The following is a 20,824-nucleotide window of genomic DNA, read 5'->3' on the forward strand; positions in this document are numbered from 1 at the left end:
TTAAGGTACTATGGTGAATTACAAATAAAAATGTTCAGTTTCTCAAAGACCCTATTTTGAAATAGGCTTGTGATATGCTACTCTGTCATAAAAAACAAAATTCACATATGGGTTTCATTAGAGAGAAAGCATCTATGATCTATCATGCCAAAAGACACCGTAAGCAGATCACATTCTTCCCAGGAGGGAGAGATGTCACCACGAATGGCCATCCGTGCTCACAAAATGCTCGTCAGAGGTGGAGAAGCGTTTCTCACATCAGGTGTGTTTATGGTATGGCGTGACCAAGGTGTACCTTAACATCAACGAATAAAAGAATTCTAATTAAAGCCAACTCCGTTGGGGACAGTTTCCTATGGTAATGCTATAACACATTTAAAGAAAGTTTTAGGTATTTGGAAAATATAATCTTTTGAACTTGAGTTTAGCTTTTCAGCAAAATTTTAAAAATTTGGTAGCACCTGGCTATTCTGCAGGAGAAAACCAGTGTAGACCTTATTTAAACATTTTTTTTTTTTTTTAAAGGAAACAAAGGACTGATCAAATCGCCAAGCTGATGTATCTCTGACCACGGGAGGTCAGTTCTCTCCGGGCCCGGCTTCTGTCCTCACTACCACCCGAAGCTCACTTCCCGGACAGGGGACAGGGAGCAACAGCAGGCCGGAACGCCAGACTCGGCTCGCCTGGTGGGCCCTTCCTTGTTTCACTGAGTCAGCACTTTCTGGTCTTGAGAAACAGAACAGAATTCCCAAACCAATTTCCCCCTTCCCGTTTCTTTATCTGTGATGTAGAAAAGTTAATCACTGTTTTTGTCGATGATTGGCATATAGGTAAATACAATTTTATAATAAATAACTACATATTGCCCAAAGACGCTCAGAAAATACAGATGAAAAATACAGACGTGCCCTGAGCTAACTAGAACTCCTAAGAGTGCAAACAACTCAGCAGCGATCCTGGTTTCACCTTGGTTTTTGCAAAAGCAGGAGAGCCCAGGGTGACAAGCTCTGAATGGGTGACCACATGAGTTGCGGTTGTGCATGCTACAGCCACAACGTCAGAGTGTATAAGTTCTTCTCCATCCACTGCATGTTCAGCTGGATGACTTCCAAAGCTTCCTGAACACAGCGCAGCCGAAACGTTGCCTCAGACTCATTTTCAAAAAACGCCCGGACCTGTAAATTCCATGGAGAAATAAAAGACAAGAATGTGAATCTCAGGTAACTCACAATACTCTTTTCATATAAAAGAATGTGATGTTCTTTATTTAAAATTTCTAAACTTTTAATAAAATGTTACAAAACATTGTAAAGCTTTTCACATATTTAGTTTAAAAGTTAATTTTGCCATATAATTCACATACCAAGCACTTCAATGTTACCAAAACGACCCCCCAAAGTCACTGCCATTGAGTTGATGCTGACTCATACCACCCCTGCAGGTCAGAGCAGAACTTCCCACACTGTAACTCTATGGGAGTAGGTAGCCCCATCTTTCTCCTACGGAGAGACTAGTTGTTTTGAACTCCAGGGCTGGGGGACTGCAGCCCAACACAGAACCACTACGACACCAGGCTCCTTTGGAATCTTCAATACTTTGGTCATATCATCACGATCAGTTTCAGAACATTTTCTTCCTTCTTCCTGCTAATTGCTCCTCGCTTCCCATTTCCCTCCAATCCACCCTTCCCGCAAAAAGCCATTCATCGAGTTACTATAAAGATTTACCTATCCTGGATTTCACATTCTCAAAAACATAAAAAAAAAAAAAAAAAGAGACACACCAACCAAAACAATCAAAAATAAACCAGAAAAAAATAAACAAGAAATATTTCAAAATCAGAACAAATTAAAGTGGGTCAAAAGGGGTTAGATTTTAACCTAACTGGTTCTGCAACAATCCACTTCCTACTGCACTCAGCAGGACAAGATTATTCACATCCTTGGTCCAAGGGATTCTCTGGAGGCTCAATCATGTGTATTTCTCCTTTAAGATGTGAAGTTCTTTCAACAAAGAATTCCACATAATCCCACAAGGATGAATCTTTAAATTTTTAAACAGGTGTGGGGGTAGAGGGAAAGTCCAAATGAAGAAGAGTCTAAAGTTAGGCTGGGTACTGAAAATAGTACCAAGATTTTAAATAGATTTTAAAAACATTATTCTTAAAAAATGTTTGGCATATGTTGACATTCATTAGAAAGCTTATTTGTATCAGGGAACAAGTTGGATATTGTTGAGAGTGGAACTGGAATATAGCCACTGTAAGTAAATCTTAACACTGATGAAGGAGGGCAGGGAGAAGGGGCAGGCACTGGCATGAGAAGCCACCATCCTGAGTACACTGAGCAAGCCAGGGAAGAAAGGCCACTCAACCCTCATACTAGCATTTTACTCCACCAACCTCGGACAGATGTGCCTTTGTTGAAAACAGGTGAGTTGATCCAGCAACAATACTCTGGATGGTATAGGACCCCAGATGAAACCTGGAGAAACAAACACAAGGACAAACAGGGGAAATGAGGTAGCTGCTGGTCAGCCAAGCACTGTTCCTGAAGGTAAAAAAAATGCTTTCAGGTAAACTCCCCATGCCAATGGAAGAGTGGAGTCCCGATCCTGGGCTCAGCAGCTCAGAAAATCGGGGGTGGGGTGTAGGTGTGTTAAGGGATATCCAGCTAAATTATCAATTCATTTAATCTACCAAAAAATCCCTGTCATCCCTGTAAAAAAATCATTCTCACTTTTTAAAAAAAGACAGAAACACACACACATCCCCTACGTGCTTTCTAGCTGGGTACAAGATCTGAACTGATCCTAACCCACGAAGGGCACTGTTTCAATGCACATCACTAGCTTGGCCAGGCTGAGCTCAGTGACGTGGTGCTAGACATGGTTGGGCCTGATCAGTACTCAACTGGTACACCACTGCTCAATGGAGCACGATATGGGATTCAGCTCCCAATGGTGAAGATTTGGGGTCTTTCAGTTAAACTATCCTGAAAGAATTTCCTCTTGATAACTCCTGTGAACCAACACACCACTGGGAACACTTTTCAAATGCAGAACACGAGAATGTGAATGAAGATTCTCTGAGAAAACTTACTTCTGTACAAGTTTATTCCAGTTCTCTTTGACAAAATCCCATGCCAGTAAGTGTCCTGGAAAACGTCGGCCGGCGGTTCGAATGATGAAGGGCAGCTTCTGTGTTCGAATGATCGCTCCCTCGAGACTACTTTTCATTAACCTGAAGAGCACAGGAGAGTTAGCCTCCAAAGCAGTGACTGAAATTAAATTCATCTTCTTCCCCTAATTAAAGTACTCTCAGAGCCACGTACGGAAATCGTGTCATGTTTGCAACCGAAGAAAGAACTCACTACTGCGACAGGCAGTCATGTATGCCGTCATACAGCAACAGTTCCTGACAGAGTAAAGACATGAAGCAAGGAAATTCTTGTCGAATTTATTGTAACATTGGAATCAGACTTTATTTTTCCAGGTAAAAACTTTAAGTAGGCAGGTATGTTTGCACTCTTAAAATATGAAGCTGTTTGAATAAATGCTAACGAAAGCTTCACTCTTTATGGCAAGTCGTTCTCACCTCCTCTGCTGTACAATCCACTCATGGAGAGAAAACACACTCTCTCCAAAAACGCACTGTTTGAAAAAGGAAAAAATCCCCAATGCCAGTCAAGATGTGATGAGGTAAGCAAATACGAACAAGCCGCACAATGGACTACTTTGTAGCCATGAAAGCAAAGGAGACAGGCTTTAGGAACTGACATGGGAAATCGCTCAGACGGATCATGTGCTAAAAAGAACCATGTCATGAAACACTGGGTAGAGATTAGATGTCTGTCTTCGAGGTGCGGCTATGGGCATGTATGTATGAGTACTCCAGTGGAGCACCACCCGCCACAGTGAAATACATGCAACAGAGACTAAGGAAGAGCAGACGTGAAGGGGCTTTTATTCTAAAGCCTTAGGTATTCTCTTGAATATATTACATTACGAATTTGTTCCTGTATCGCTAGTATATATTTATTTTAAATGAAAAAGTTTCTATTTGCTTGGATCAGAGGTTGGCTGCTACTATCAAGAAAATACCTGATTACAATATGTCCTTTGGAAAGTGGGTCTGGACGGGTGCTAAAGGTATCCGTGGGGCCTTTAGGGTGTACCCGAGCAACAGGATACGAGTAACAACGAGAACCAGGTGCCTTGTCCACCTCCAGACTTTCTGTGGGACCCTCCTGCTGGCCCACATGCCAGGTGGCAAACAGCAGCACATTTCTATTGGTGAGCTAGAGGACGCTCGCACTCGCTCTGCCCCCACAGGGCATACCTACTGCTCACCCTCTCACCTATGTGACGCCACCATTCCCAGGGTGCACCAACTGGGTATTAAAAGAGTATGACAAATTCACATGAAGGCATTCACTTATGAGCCTTTTCCTATTATTCTCTTCTGAAGGGACTACTTTTGAAGTGATGGCTTGGGGAGAAGTCTTGATCTGAAAGAACGCAGCACAGACTGTGGAATTTAAGGCAATGTGCCAAGGAGATGGAGAAGGATTTGTGCAGGGAGCGGAGGGGGTGGGGGTTCCTGGCGTCTCCTATACGCTCATGAGAAAAACATATTCTGCACTTGAGTGAAGGCTCACTCCCTGAGATGAAGCCCAGCACATGTGTGGGCTCCTCCCGACACGGTCTAGGTCAGGTCTGGCTTGTGAGTACAGAGCAGGCGAGATCCCAACCTTCCCACCCTGGAAGCACGGTGTTTTTCTGCTTTGGGTTTCTATATATTATTTATATGCCGTGGTTTCGTACCAGTGAAGTTTCCGTACATCGTCCGAGCTGGCAAGAGCTTCAAGTATTTTATTCTTCTCAGCTTCAGAGCCTAGTGTGTTATAGACGTTTAAAAGGAATAACCAGCCTTTTTCAGTTTTTGCTCCGACTTTGAACACCGTAGTCATGACATCGGTGGGCAGGCTGTAAGAGATGGGGTCACAGATGAGAATGAACACCCTATGCACAAAGTCAAAGGAACTACTAAGTAGGGGTGGTTGGTTTTGGGGTCAGGGCAAATAAATAATAATCAGCTGAGGCTTTATGAAACAATTTAGATTCAAGAAAAAGGATAATTTAGTGGCTGCTACTTTTCTAGTAGGGTGACTATGAAAAATATCAATTCCATTTAATACAATCATTATTCACTCAAACCCAAACACGCTGCCATCCAGTCAATGCCGGCCCAGAGCGACCCTGTAGGACAGGGTAGAACTGTCCCTGTTGAGTTTCCGAGACTGTATCTCTGTACAGGAGTAAGGTCCCCTCCCCACCGCTGAGGAGTGGCTGGTGGTTCGAATCTGACCTTTATGATTAACGGCCCAAATCGTAACCAATATGCCACCAGGGCTCAAGCATGTACCAAACCCAGTCCAATGGCTGGACTTTACTTGGAAAGAGGGAGAGAAAGAGGATATTATTGTCCCTTGCCCTCTACAGCTCACAGGCTCTCAACAACAGACACATCATAGTGTATATGGTGGGTTCCAGGGGGAAACACAGGAGCAAGCACAGAGGGCTCTAAGCAGCAGGCGATGGGAAAATCAAATTCACCGTCTCAGAGGGGGGCGTGTGCGGCTATTTAGTTAGTTTTGACACAGCGGTGATCCGTGTGTGTCAGAGTCACACTGTGCTTGTTCAGAAGTGGATCACTAGGGCTTTCTCTGAGGAGCCTGCAGCCTTGTGGTTAGCAGGCGAGTACATGCTTAAGGAAGGCCCTCCTAAGATCGTTAGTCAAGCCCCCACCCCAATTCCTCACTGAAATTGAACTGTCTCCCATCATGCCCGGTAAGTAAGGAGCCTGGAGAGAACAAATCACCGCCCAAAGCCTTACTACTTTCTTCTCACTCCTCACTTGCTTTGATTTATCCCTACATTGAAAGATACTTTTTTAAAAAGTTTTTTTGAGATGGTAAATCTTTTTTTTAAATTTAATTTTAAGTTTCATTGTCACATAATTCACAAATCATACAATTCAATATTTCAATCAAAAGATACATTTTGGAGAACAAAGATGCAGAGGGGCTACTAGACCAACACGCAGCTTCACAGCGTTTATGACCCAAGAGGAAAAAAGAATCCAGCCTGAGATAAAAATGAGGAAGCAAGCTCATGTGAGCGGAGATACACTTTACCTGAGAGTGCCATTGGACGCCATCCAACTGTCAAAGAGCTTCATGGCAGCCGTGCTGCAGTTCGCCAGGCTATGGGCACAAGCAAATTCTAGCAAGACTGACCGAAGCTCTCGCATAGACGGGGTACCCTCATCAGTCCAGGTTTGTCGTTGGATTTGATTTTGTAGCAACTTAAATACTCTGCTCTAGGGAGACAACATAGGTAATAATTAGGAAAATCATAAATGCCAGGACAACCAACCACTTTTCTTTCTCCTGTCATTTACCCAAGGAGGCAGGGGGAGCGAGCATACACAATATGATTCTCTATTTTATACGAGTACATCAACTGACATAGGAAGTCCACACACATACAGCTGGGATGAAACCATTCAGTACAAAGGGGATAGGTGCGCAGGCTGCCACAGCCAACAGAAGTTTTAATGACAGACCACAGAAAGAAGGAATGGTGTCTGCACAGCCAGGGGACCTGGTATTCTGTGTGTGCTCAATTAGAAACAAACCATTTTCCTTCCAAAAATAAATACCAACAACCTCTCCTGGAAGGAAGCTGGTACTTCCAGACTCAGAGACTTTAGAATCAATAAATCTTCACAGCCATGAGAAAAAGCTTAAGCTTTTAAAGAAGACCAAATGTTTACGCACTTCTGGATCCAATATTAAGGGTATATTTAACAGTGTTAATTATGTTCAACATTGCCACAAATCTAACCAAATTAACAAGAAAACAAGATCTGTAGGGCCAATTAATTGTTGACAGTTATTTCCCTTAACGTCTTAGTTTTGAACACTTCAAACAGGAGGATGAGCACCTATGCTGCTCGTCTGGAGCCACTGGTTTCCAACGCTCTTCCATTTGCTTTGTCTCCTCCTGTGCGTGAAGCACACATACAGGCATTTTGTTGCTTATTTTCCCCCTTCTGGTTTTAGCTGAATAGAAACCATGATATTTCGTGTCTAAATCTCTAGCTTTCAAATACCAGGAATAAGGACATTTTCCAACTTAACCCTAACTCCTTATCACACTGAAAACGAACAGCCATTCACCGATCTCGTCTATTAGCCAGTCCCTGGCTGGTACTGGCTTCTGAGTGAGATGTCATTGCTGATTGTATAATTGCACTATTAAGGAACTGACAGATCTCTAGCATCTTTTCCCTCTCTCTCCATGACAAAAGCCAAAAAGCTGTTTGTGATTTATTAAAGTACTTTCATATTATCAGCAGTTGTACCTGGGGAGGGACTAGGGCACTTGGGCTTTCAAAAACCCATCATTTAAATAGGTTCTTTGGAAGAAACAAGTATTCCTACATAAAGTGTCTGTAGTTGCTTTTCTTTTAAAGTCCTTATGGCTATCTAAGGGAGCTTCAAAGAGCTCATGGAAAATTCCAGTGTCTTTTAATATCATTATCCCACAAACTTTTTGAAGCCCCTTGTGTATCAGGAGGATCAAAATGGCAACAACAACAACAAAATGAGGCAGCCTTCTCTGTTCTCCTGGGTTCTAAGGACAAGGGGATTTCTTCTTACTGGTACTTCTTTACCAGTGAAAGCAAAGAACTCTGATGGTGCTGAGAACCCTAGCCACAAGATAGGTGGTTCAAACCCACCCATTTCTCTGAGGGAGGAAGTTGAAGCTGTTTCTGTAAACATTTTCAGTCTTGGAAACTATTATATAGGGTCACTATGAATCAGAGTTGCCTCCAAGACAGTGGCTTGGTACGTCTTCAACACCACCGCCAACTGGTGCGGCCAGAGTGCTACTTAGAGACAGAGATGGCAAGACTTAGCCTTACATACTTTGTTCGTGTTGTCAGGAGAGACCGGTCCCTAGAGAAGGACACCATGCTTGGTAAAGTAGAGGGGCAGTGCATAAGAGGAAGGTCCTCAACAAGATGGATTGACAGAGCGGTTGCAACAATGTTCAAGCACAGGAACCATTGTGAGGATGGTGCAGGACCAGGCAGTGTTTTGTTCCACTGTGCACAGGGTCACTAAGGGTCAGAGCTGACTCAGCGGCACCACCAACAGCCATTGTCACATCTCACCGCAATCAAGCATGTAGCACAGATGAGCACATGCAAAACCTGAGCCCAAGAAAACCGGTTCAAGCTCTTCTCAGGGCAACAATCTTTCTGAGTACTACTGTCAAACCTGAAATGAGTCAGCATTAAAAAAGTCCAAACTCATCGCCATGAAGTCGATTCCGACTTAGAGCAACCCTATGAATAGAACCGAGGTGAACTACCCCCAGGGTTTCTGAGACTGGAAAGATGAATGAGAGGCGAAAGCCTCCTGTCTCCTGTGGCGGGTGGGGAACTTTGAACTGCTGACTTGGTAGTAGGCAGCCCAATTCCCAACTCACTATGCCATCAGGACTCCTGGGAGACTTTCTAAGATGCCGAGGGCATTTATCTCAGACCAGCTCTGAGTAAGTCTCTGGTGGCGCTGAGAATGTGTAAGTGGTAAAGCCCGGGGTCAAGAGAGGCGATGATGGGCACGCGTGCTTGCCACACTGATGGCACAAAAGCAGTGCCGAAGACCCTAGTGGACACACGTAAGCGCACCATACGTGCGTGCTTCACTGGGCTGACACTCGAGAGCAGCGTGACGAGTTAACCGCCCCAAAAGACTATGAGCAGAGGAGACGGGAAGCCTAGACGTCGAGCAGAAACAAGGGAGGAGTGAAAAAGGAAGTCCTACACATTTACGTTTAAAGACAAAAACAAAGGGGGTGACTAACTGGTGTGAAAAACATATATCTATATATATAAAATGCTGTTTGAGAGTGAATTAAAATACAAAACCGCCAGTAAGAAAATGGTACTTTAAAGTGCTAGAAGTAAAACAAGCATTTGAAAACACTAAACGTAATTCCTAAAAAGTCACTTTTGGAAATACAAGACACAATTTTGTTAGTTATTCCCTATACCAAATCACTAAGGGAAAATTGCTAAAACAGATCATTTTCAATATATATCAAATCTAAGATAATAAATTAGAATTAAAAGTTTCAATCATAATAAAGTAATTAGCTTTTATAAAATTCCTATTGCTATAAAAATAATCATTATTAGGTAACTTGAGTTATATTTTTAATATTAATAAGCCCCAGCAAGTGCTTCAAATCACTTGACTTTTTGAAATGAAAGAAAATATTTTCCCAAGAGTCCAACTTGATATACTGGAAATTTACACTCCTACACTGGACTTGGAAAGCTCTGATTTCCGAGAGTGGGAAAGACAAGTGCGGACAGGGAATAGCTTGATGGATGACACCAGCCTCAGACATTGGCTATGCAGCAAAATCTAGCAACGACCAAATGCTCTAAACAAAAAAGCAAAAGATGCTGGCAATTATATATTAGGTTTTGATTTACGGCTTTAATTTTACACTGATATGCCCAGGGAGTTCTTTCCTGGGTCAACTGGATTTCTTAAACGTGAACTGTCAGCCTTTATTGTAAAAGGCCTTTCCCACCAATCCCTCATGTAAAAGAATGGCAGATTTGTAAGTGATGAAGCAGGACCATGGCTGGGATCATATGCTAACATCAGATGTGAACAATTTAAAACAATTCAAATGTGTGTGTACACTGCACCCACCACAATACCACGGCACACCACAAATTATTCAATGAATGTACACAATACTCTAGTAAATCACGACATGAAAATTAACCAGACGCTGGGCTTAACCACTAACGTTATTTGAACTTTGAATTCAAAAACCTAAAAATGCCTGCCATCCTAAACCCTAAATGCAGTGCATCAGAATTCATAGTCTGAAGGTTCTGATGCTACACGAATACTTTTTAAAAGTAAAATACACATTTTAAAGTGAAAGTTTTTCCCTTTTGATAAACTATAAACTAAATCTAACCTGAATTTAAATAATAGTCACATTTATTGAGACTTACCGGTCTCAGGAACAGAAACTAAGCCCCCTGATATCCTTTCTACCCATCAGTTCCCTACCCTGAAGTGTGTTCCTGAATAAACACATACCTGCCCAAAGCACAAGACTTGCCTTACATATTTGGACAGACTGTCAGGAGAGACCAGACCCCGGAGAAGGACATCGTTCCTGGAAAAGTGGAGGGGCAGTGACAAAGAGGACGGCCCTTATCAAGAGGGCCTGACCCAGCGGCTGCAACAATGGGCATAAGAACAACTGCAGGGACTGCCCAGGACCGTGCAGTGTTTTGGTCTGTGCTGCAACACGGCTGCTATGGGTCAGAATTGACTTGATGGCACTAACAACAACAACAGCCCAGAGAACTAGAGGTCATCCAGGATGAAGGTGCAATTAGAAGACGGAAAACATCCAAAAGATCCAACTCCTTGAACTGCTTCTTAGCATCAATGTTCAACATAGGGATAACCTTTGCTAAGTATCAAGTACATAGAGCTGGTGGGGAAAAGCAGGGGGAAGACTGCCTTCTAGCTAGGTAGCCTTGGAGTAGACAGATGCCCTGTCTACTCTTAGGATGTTTCTTGCCTCAAAAATGTTCCTGGAGAGTGAGAAATGTGCTACTCTTTGGTGGTTACTCATGGGGCTGCGATCCGAAAGATCCGCAGTTTCAGACCACCAGCTGCTCCGTTCGTCTCGGAAACCCACAGGGCAGTTCCACCCGGTCCTATGGCGTCACCTTGAGACCGCAGAGCCTCACTGGTCACGAACTTGGAGGTTTTCTTAAAAAAACAAATTTTATCTATTATTATCCCCAATGGTGCTGATTTGTTATGGTACTAATCACCTTCTAAGTATTCTCTAATAAAAAGAACATTATGTAAAGACGCTAGTAGACAGGCATTGGGCCAATTGGATACCTATATTGAAAAAAGGTAAATCTTGATTTCAAACTCTCACCATAAGAAAAATCAAATCCAGATGGATCCTAAATCTTCAGTGAAAGGTAAAATAAAGTGTTCAGAAGAAATCATGGAAAATTATCTTGGAGCAAGCAACGATTCAATAAATAAGATATAACAAAACAACATTAAGCGAGTAAAAAGGCATTCAGAATGTGAGAAAACATTTGCAAATATACATGATCATTAAGGGACTCCTATCTAAACTATATAAAGAATTTTAATGTGTCTCAGTGGAAAAAAAATAGGTGAAAGACCAGTTCACTATATAAAAGAAGACATTCAATAAACGTATAAAAAATTAATCCTTCTAAGTTGTTATAAAGAAACCACAGTTGACCAATAGTTTGCATGGGTGAAGGAGGAAGTTTGTGCTGAAGAGGCTTCGAGTTTATGTTGACTGGAAAAGGACATCAGTAACAGTCGCAGGACACATAGAATACAACGAATGACAGTCAATTACACACAGATGTTGTCGAACTGAAGAAGGTTTTGTTGTGTATATATTTTTTGCTACAATTAAGAAAAATTACAGTTTTCAATGTAAATGAGTACAAGGAAGAAGAAAATGTTCTAAAATTGATTGTGGTAATGACTGTACAACTCTTCTTGATTCGATTTAATTATAGAATTGTATGATACATGGATAAAGAGCCAATAAAACTGTACAGAAAGGCAAAAAGAAGGCTGCTATGGAAATGTAAAAAACTCAGATTAGAATATTACTAGAGAATGAGTAGAATATAATGTCTTACATGAGCCACATGATTTCATTATAAGTGTACAAAGAAAAGTCACAGGCAAGGGAAAATTTGGGACAACATATTGAACGAGGAATTAATCTCTAAAATTTATAGAAAGCTTCAACACCTCAACAGTACAGTCAAACAATGAAACTTTAAAAATGGGTACAGGGCATAAGCAGTCCTAAAACTGCTTGTGGTGATGATTGCACAACTCTTTATAATACGTTTGAGTTGTATGATATATGAATTAGATGTCAATATAACTTTAAAAAAAGACAGGTGGAAGCAATCGTGAAGAAATGCTTGCAATTATTGGCTCTTAGAGAAATGTGAATCAAAATAACTATGAGATATCATCTCACCCCAGCATTAACAATACAGTCCATAAAACAGCAAACAACAAATGCTGGAGAGGGTGTGGGGAGACTGAGCCCGTCAGGCACGGCTGGTGGAGCTGTAAAGTGGGGCAACCACAGTGGAGAACAGTATGGTGCGTCCTTACGGAGTTGTTAATAGAACTGGCATATGACCCCGCAATCCCACTACTTGGTATATATTCTTCAGAAACGATTGCTGCAACACAAATGGTAATCGAGTCACTATTCACAAAAGCAAAAGATGGAAATAACCTATTAATACACTACATAAACTATGGCACTTAAACAAAACAGAGTATTATGCAAAGTTAAATAATATCAACAAATTATAAAGATTACCCTGGAAGATATGATTGAAATTAGTCAGAAAGGTCTATTAGTCAGAAATATTGCATGAGACTACTACTATAAAAAAACAGAAACAGGAAATGCTTTTTACATCAAAAGGAAAATTACTGTATGGTTAGCACGGGTGGGAAGAGAAACAAGGGCAAATTAGTAACTAGACGAAAAACACATACTGATTTGGGTGAAAGGGAAGGCAACGTATAAAACAGAGGTCAACAAACAATTTACAAGAACTAATAGGGAAAATCATTTGGAGAAGTTTAGGAGTTAAGGCAGCAGAGGCAAATATTGTTATGTACACATACTACAGTGGATAGACACATAGGCTAAGGAGGTATGAGAAGAATGAGAGCACACCCACAAATATGTGTAGGTGTGACAAAATATATCTGTACACGCATATTTACCTTTGTTGCAAATACAATCATAAACGTGGTACAAAATATAGGGGGTTCTGTTATGACAACTTGCCATAACCAATAACCTTGAAGGAATGAGTCCCTGGGCCTGGAAGCTCAGGATCATAGTCTCAAGGAACATCAAGCTCAATTGGCATAATACAGTCCAAAGAGACTCTACATCCTACTTTGTTGAGTAGTGAATGGGGCCTTAACAGTTCTTGCATGGCCATCTAAGGTACTACTGGTTTTTCCCTGTTCTAAGGAAACAAAAGACCCATCAAAGACCCATATAAACTATTAGTGCAGTTGACTAACGGAAAAACACTAACATTATTCTCCACAACCTGAGACCACAAAAACTAGGTGGTGCCCTGCTCCCAAAAGTATTACACTGAAAGATTCTGGATAGAGTGGAAGAAAACTGTGGAACAAAATCTAAAATCATGAAAGAGATCATCCGTACTGGTTGGATAGAGACTGGTAGGACCTCTGCGATTATGGCCCTTTGTTACTTGAGTTCAGGTCTGAACAACTGACTTGTATGGCTCACCTTTCAGCCACACAATAGACAAGTCTCTAAGAACGATAACACTAGAGAGGTACTCACTCCCCAGACAAATCAACTATCAGAGACGAAAAGAGCAGCATTTACCCAAGGACAAAATTCATAGGGATAAGGAAAAGAGGAGGAATGAAAACAGGAAATCCCAAGAAGTGAGATAAGGGACATTACATTGCAGGATTGCAATCAATGACATGAAACAAAATACATATCAACTACTGAATGGAAAATTGATTTACTCTGTAAACATTCATCTATTCAAAATCAAGTTTAAAACCACCACCCAAAATACTAAATATTAGTAAAGATATGGAGCACCTAATTTTTTTTAAACTGTTGGTCATAGTGTAAATTGTACAGCTTTGAAAACTGAAAAATATTTACTATATATAATGTATGGCTCAGTATTCCCCTTACCAGGACAATATCCCATAGAAATATTCACAAAAATGTATGTTTAAGAATATCAACATCAATGCTATTCCTAATAGCTCCAAACCAAAAGACTCTCCTTTCACAGTTGTCTGTTACAAAGGGTCAACAGAATTACATGTTGGATTTAAGTCTGCCCTAAAGAGACCAGTCAGTTCATCCTTCGTGGAAATGCACATAAATATTGTGTGTGTGTGTGTGTGGGGGGGGGGGGTGGGAGCAGAAGAGAGAGACTGCTATTAGCATTCTGGATATAAAAAGAAATCTAATTTATTGGCAGTAGAACAAAGGATATCACTGCTGATGTTAGAAAGATCTTGGCTGAAAGCAGAGAATAACAGAAAAATGTTAACTTGTGTTTTATTGACTATTCAAAGGCATTTATAACTGTGGGTACCATAATAAACTATGAGAAGAATGGGCATTCCAGAACACTTGATTGTACTCACATGGAACTGGTACATGGAATAAGAGGCAATTGTGTAAACAAGGGAATACTGCATGATTTAAAATCAGGAAAGGTGTGCATTAGGGTTGTATCTTCTCACCACACTTGTTCAATCTGTATGCTGAGCAAGTCATCAGAGAAGCTGGATTATATGAAGAAGAGTGCAGTGTCAGGATTGGAGGAAGGCTTATCACCAATCTGTGGTATCCAGATGACACAAGCTTGCTTGCTGCAAGTGAGGAGGACTTGAAGCACTTGCTGATGAAGATCAAAGACTATACCCTTCAGTATGGATTACAACTCAATGTAAGGAAGATGAAAAGCTTCACAACTGGCCAATAGGTGACGATATAATAAATGAAGAAAAGGTGAAAGCTGTCTAAGAACCACCATCAGAATTTGTTGGAAATTGACAACTTCATTTTCAAGAGTGCAAATAGAGGTGGGTTTGCCATTTTAAACCTTAAATGAGAGGTCCCAAGAATTACAATCTTTGGTAAGGAAAAAAAAAAAAAAAGGCCAAGAAAGAAACAGCTTCAATAAAAAGGTATTCTTTGAAAGATGTCATTGCTAGAACACAAATTTAAAATCCAGTGATATAACACAAGTCAGAATCATCTGGATTTGACTCTCCGTTTTATAACATACTAGGTAAGGGATTTTGGATATTATTTAGTCCCTTCATTTATCTACTAGGAGGTAGTGTACACAATGCATGAGCATTAAACATGGTAATTAATACACATCAAACACCAAGCACGGTGTCTAGACTAATAGTGTGGCTCATTCATTTCACAAGCCTTTACTGAGTGTCATTATGGGCCAGAATGTGTCCAAAAATTCAATGCCATCGAGTTAACTCTGACTCAAAGCAACTCCACAGGACAAAGGAGAAGCGTCCCGATGGATTTCTAAGACTATGGATCTTTACAGGAGTAAAACCTCATCGTTCTCCCAAGGAGTGACTGCTGGTTTCAAACTACACATTTCGTGGTTGGCAGCCCAACACAAGTCCACTGTGCCACCAAGGCTCTCAGATCATGTGTCCACCTGCCTGCATTCTGTATCCTCATTGAGATACATGCCTGTGATAAGAGCTCAGGGAGAGGTGCAGGAGGTCGGTAACAGAAGTAGAGAGAAGATTGTTTTATAAAACAAGAGACTTAATTCAACCCCCTCATTATTTCACCTGTGAGAAAGCCAAAAAAATAGTTCTAATTTCTGGATCAATACGTTCTTCTGCTTCCTGAAGTCTACTCCTGCCTGGGTTCCTGTAAAACCTCACAGATCAGGTCAATGTTCTAATTGAATGTGCTGATTCCGAAAATTAGGTAAAAACATAGAACCAATCATTTAACTCAGAAGCTTTTAAAGATCCCACTCCCTTTTTACTGTCAATCAGGTGGGGATTCACATATTTCAGATAGATTTTGTACTCTCCATTTTAAACAAACCAAAACTTCCAGTGGCTGGCTGGCTGGCTCTGTCACCTTCCTCCCTTTTTCCCATCTCCCTCTACAGTAATACTGATACTCTTTAAGATCATGCAACTGGTTTTAAGAAAAGCAAAGTGTTCTCCAAAATAGAGCTTTGCAGGGAAACGTATTTGCACACATCATAATCTGTAAGAGGTCTAAGTACAAATTTCTACAACAGAATTCTCTCAATACATAAATAACTGTCATCTTATTACTAATGAGGAAGTAATGGGAAGACTGAAAAAAACCAGTTTCAAGCACCCATTGTGCAAAAATTAACCCAAATTTGAACAGAGGCATCTTCTTGTCATGTAACCTTGATGTGATGGAAGTCTATATTTTGCTATTCCAACAAGACTACATCATCACTTCCAGCAAGTATTTGGAGTATGCAAATGGCATTTTGATCCAAAGAAAAAATTCCCCAACTAGGAAAGTGGAGAACATAGAATTTAACTGGCTGCTGTTTTTTCAACCTATCCCGGGTTGAACAGAAGACTTTGCAACCAAGAGAAGATGGCAGAAAGGAAGACATACCACCAGTCTGGAGGTCAGATCTGTGTGCCCCAGCTTTTCAAGGAGGTTGTAGATGAGGTCTGTTTGGAACAGGGCTTCAGTGATGGGCGCAGTGTAGTTCTCATTTCCAAGATAATCAAGCAAATCAAAGGCCATGTGAAGTGACAACTTGCCAATGCTGATGAGAAAAAGACAAAAAGTAAACATGTAGAGACAGGCAGATGCATTCCAGGCATGCCGAGAGAAACTTCATAGCAGTGAATCTTAAAGACCTAAAATCTAAGTTCAGAGTGACATTCTGTAAATGTGTAGATTTTATTAACTTTAAGCTCATGTGATCCTAGGTTAAAAGGACAATTTTATTTTATTTTATATTTCAAACCACATCAAACCCAATGTTATCTGTAAATAGCTACCAACTCAAGAAATGTACTATACATGTTGTAGGTTAGAAAAGATGAATTAGTATTGTTTCTGTTTATTTATTAACTACTCATATTTACCAGAGGTGAGGAAGGAAAGAAAATTTAAATTTAAAGAATTGGAGGGAGAGGGGGATTGTGTTGTGCTTTTTACACTTGATAAAGGGAAAGGGGCTGGGCATTTAGTGGTAAGCCCATTTAAAATTCACCATGTTGTAAAAGTCATTTGCAGCTAAGAAGATACCAGAAGGCCACTTTTAAAATAATGAACCAAAATGGTCAGGTCAAGAGCAGATAGACAGAACAAAAACACTAAGTTGTGTGGTCATGCACAGTGCTGCCTGAATATAAATTTTTCAAGAAATAAAACGAAACCTGAATGCCTTTATCAATTTATTCAGCAAAATATATATCCTGCTTATCAGTATTTACAGTGTTAAAATATTACTTAAAGTTTGTTTTGTGTTAACTGTCCAGTATGTTTGTAGCTAATGTTTCTAAATAGACCATAAAGTCACTGAAGATGAGGAATATGTCTTACATTTCTCTTTACCTTCCAAAGTGAGTTGCACTTAACAGGTAACATGTGTCAGTTCATTTTAACCGCTCCCCTGAAATGTGTTCCCCACTCAGTCAAACCTGTTACAACAACCACCAAGCCTACCCTGCAAGTTCAAAGATGTTGTTGATGAGGCTGGCTCGGTCTCTGTCACTCAGAACATAAGGATTTGTTTTCAGCTGTTTGATCAGTGCGTCCCAGTTTTCAGCTCCGTAGTTAACAATATAATAGCCACTCATGTCTACGTTGAATTTGACCCACTCCACTTCTTCGGTAAGATTAATGGCATCTAATACAGACCAAAAAAAAAAAGGAAGGAGTGGGGAGAGGGAGGAGAGGAAGGAAGATAATAGAGCACAAAAAAACAACAACAATTAAATGACTTTTATTTTCAAAGTTATAAGGTATATATTTTATTGTGGTAAAATATAGGTAACACATTTTCAAGTTCAGCATTTTTTCCTGTCAATTCACAAAGCCAATAGCATCTATTATATCATGCAACCATCACCATAACACAATCACCCATATTTCAGTTGGTTGACTATGAGATTTAATCCTAGGTTCATGGGTTCGAGCCCCATGCTGGGTGGTCTCATATTTTCTTATTTAATTATTCTGCTAAGAAATGAAATGCTTGCCGCCCATGTCATGTCAACCGAGATCGCCACTCATCCATTCAATAATTTTTATTTATTATATATTCTAGGCATGAGAGACCAAAGGTCAAATGAGATATGTATGCTTTCATGACTCTTAATCAAACAGGCAAGTACAATATTATGTAAGTGCTACTGATGGAAAGAAGAAAGCCTGGCTTTCTGTGGATGCACAGAGAAGAAGTGCTTCATCCTGCTAGAGGAAATGAGACAAGCCTTCTTAGAAGAAGTGACATTTACTGTGACCTAAAAACATACAGATGACAGTGAGGTGAGGAGGATGGACTACCAGCCCTAGGTGTTCAAAGCCCAGGAAGTGTGTGTGGCTCAATTTCATGACCACTGGAAGAGTGTCCGAAGGAGAAAAGGCAAGCACGTGCAGGGCAAGCAGCAAGGGAAGAGAGTGGGAGGACTACGTACACTCTCTTCCACCTCAGCCTTCGGCGTTTGTTCTGTTAGCAAAGGAAGAAGAAACCAAGCAGTTTAGAAAAGTTTTATAATGTAAAGCCAGCACAATATACAAGTCTCACTGGGCACAAAAAGGAATGAATGAATTCAAAGTGATCGAAAAGTGATACACACTTTACAGATCCTGGGATGTATTCAATTAAGATGGCCCTTCTAGTCACAATGTGATATAAATTCAAGCCTCCATGCCCATGGTTGTAATCTTATTTTGGAGGGGATTCTCTGCTATGCTAATGGACAAGATTATGGTGGGATCCTGATACTCCCTATTATTGGAGGGTGTGAACCAAGAAATCACCCTATGTTTCCTTAGGGATGTCTTTGTGTCTACTGAGACACAAAAACTACCTCTCCATAAAAGTCATTCCTACCTGTGTATAAGAGCCATCCTGGAAGCAGACAGAGGATTTACAGGGCCACCAGGGAAGAAGAGCATGTTTGAAATCCCTGTCTGAAGCAGCAGGGGCAGCAGAGATTACGGCATACCTAGTCCAGAGGCTGAGCAAGGAGGCCATGGTACAGAGCAGGAGCCTGGAGGCAGAGGCCAAGGGACCTTATGGCTGAGGGGCTGAGCACTGAGACACTTGCCGACTGGGTGAGGGAAGGTGCTGCTGGGGACCAATGACTGCATCCTCACGGTGTACAGATCCTGATTTGCGGTAATCTGTTAACTTCCTTCATAAATCCCCTTAACTGTTGAGTATTGCCTGTGAGTTCTATGTGGCCAATACAATGGATTACTGAACCCAGGTGAAGAGAGAGAGTATCCTGAGTGGAATGGTTGGCATCAGAATACGGTGAAGAAGGATGGGGGTGGAGGCTTGTCTGCTCTCTCCCCGATGGCCATCAGCCTTGGGTTTGATTGCTTTTCTGCCTCCCTCGTGTAGTCAGAGGAGGGCAGTTGTGGTGTCTGTGCTGTTTTACACAGCCCTCTATCATTGTATCTAGAAATGCTGAAAATTGTCAAAAATTCCTATAGAATAATTTAAGTATACAATAATGAATAACATATCCTTATAATTACTCAACAAGAAATATCCTCTGAAGTTGGCTGCAAGGATGTAGACTTAATGTAATTTACTATCACTATTAAAATATAGGTGCTATGACTTTATTATTTTGTTTACTGTTAATTCCTCAGCCCCCAAATTGATGTACCTACCAGGTACTCAAAAAATACTTACAGAATGAATGGATGAATGACTATCTGTCTTGACATACTTTTAAATCAAATAGAAATGAGCTTTATAGAGATTTATGGCAAGTTTTCTATTTGTAAACAGTGAAATACTAAGCTTTAAAATCCTAGAAGTACGCACAGAAATAAAAAGGATAAGCTATACTTAACGATAGCTCTGCAGGAGGTGCTTTCTTGCCAACTATTTCACTATAGTTTTATATTGTTTTAATTACTATATTTTATATAGTGGAGGTATGTATGCCCATGTATCTTTATCTTGCTTTTTCACTTAACAACTTTTCTTACTATTTTTAGTATCTTCATATACACTTCTAAGATATCTGCACAACATTCCACTTTAAGATTTATCCCAGTCCAATAGATTATTTAAAAACATGTAGGCTGATTTAAAAGTTTCACTCTTATAATAATCAGGTAGCATAGGCTTTTGTGTATAAAATATTTTAGAAACACATTGTAAACACAAGGGTTGTATATTAGACTGAACCAGAAGCCTCGGTCTATGTCAACATCAAAAGCATGAATTAAAATTTACCAGATACTCTTTTCTGGGTCCCTCCAAGTTACTGCTACTGCAGAAGATGTTTAGGAAGATGTTAAGACGTGTCCCGTCTTACCATGGCTAATCAGCTATGAATCAGCCTTTTTCATTAAAAAACAACAACAACAAAACCACATACAAATTTCTGTTGTATTGCTGAACCAGTAAGGAAAACTCAGAGTAAAGAGAGCTTATTTCTTTCTCCAGAGTCGGCTTACTTCTAAGGAATAGGTGCGATGACAACAGTACCTAGCTAGCCAGAGAGCAAGACAGAGAGGGAGGCAGGGAAGAATGAAAAGGATGACAATTATTAAACTGGATAGATGCAGGAGAATATTGAAAAGCGAGATATTCTGAATGATCTTACAACCCTCGCCAAGCCCCAGATTGGTAGGAAGGAAGCATGCAGCTGAGTGCACTTGAAATTACTACTGGCACGGAGATGACAGATGGATAGAAGTGAAACAACCAAGGAGCGAAAGGAGAAAAGAGTTACCAGTTTTTAAAAGTCAACATATTCATCTATTTCAGGTCTTTTGAATGATCTAGACTTGAGGACCTTAAACATAGATATAAAACAATGTTCACTCCATC

At 40.5% G+C, this 20,824-nt stretch overlaps 1 protein-coding gene across 2 annotated transcripts in view; it reads right to left on the minus strand.

Moving 5' to 3' along the window:
- Positions 1 to 500: 500 nt before the first annotated feature.
- The window catches only part of LOC101651260 (leucyl and cystinyl aminopeptidase), an 89,037-nt gene continuing 68,713 nt past the window's right edge, over positions 501 to 20,824 (minus strand). For both annotated transcript variants that reach the window (XM_004703474.3, XM_045285076.1), the window contains exons 12-18: positions 17,467 to 17,650; positions 16,402 to 16,558; positions 6,198 to 6,382; positions 4,825 to 4,986; positions 3,101 to 3,241; positions 2,402 to 2,483; positions 501 to 1,175 (exon numbers count right to left, since the gene is read on the minus strand). In XM_004703474.3, the coding sequence (XP_004703531.1) occupies positions 1,044 to 1,175; positions 2,402 to 2,483; positions 3,101 to 3,241; positions 4,825 to 4,986; positions 6,198 to 6,382; positions 16,402 to 16,558; positions 17,467 to 17,650 (1,043 nt within the window). In that variant the 3' untranslated portion in view covers positions 501 to 1,043. The remainder of the gene's footprint in view (positions 1,176 to 2,401; positions 2,484 to 3,100; positions 3,242 to 4,824; positions 4,987 to 6,197; positions 6,383 to 16,401; positions 16,559 to 17,466; positions 17,651 to 20,824) is intronic.

This window comes from Echinops telfairi, unplaced genomic scaffold (assembly GCF_000313985.2).
Source record: "Echinops telfairi isolate 266 unplaced genomic scaffold, ASM31398v2 ScPeMD7_7469;HRSCAF=8507_1, whole genome shotgun sequence".
Lineage (NCBI taxonomy): Eukaryota > Metazoa > Chordata > Mammalia > Afrosoricida > Tenrecidae > Echinops > Echinops telfairi.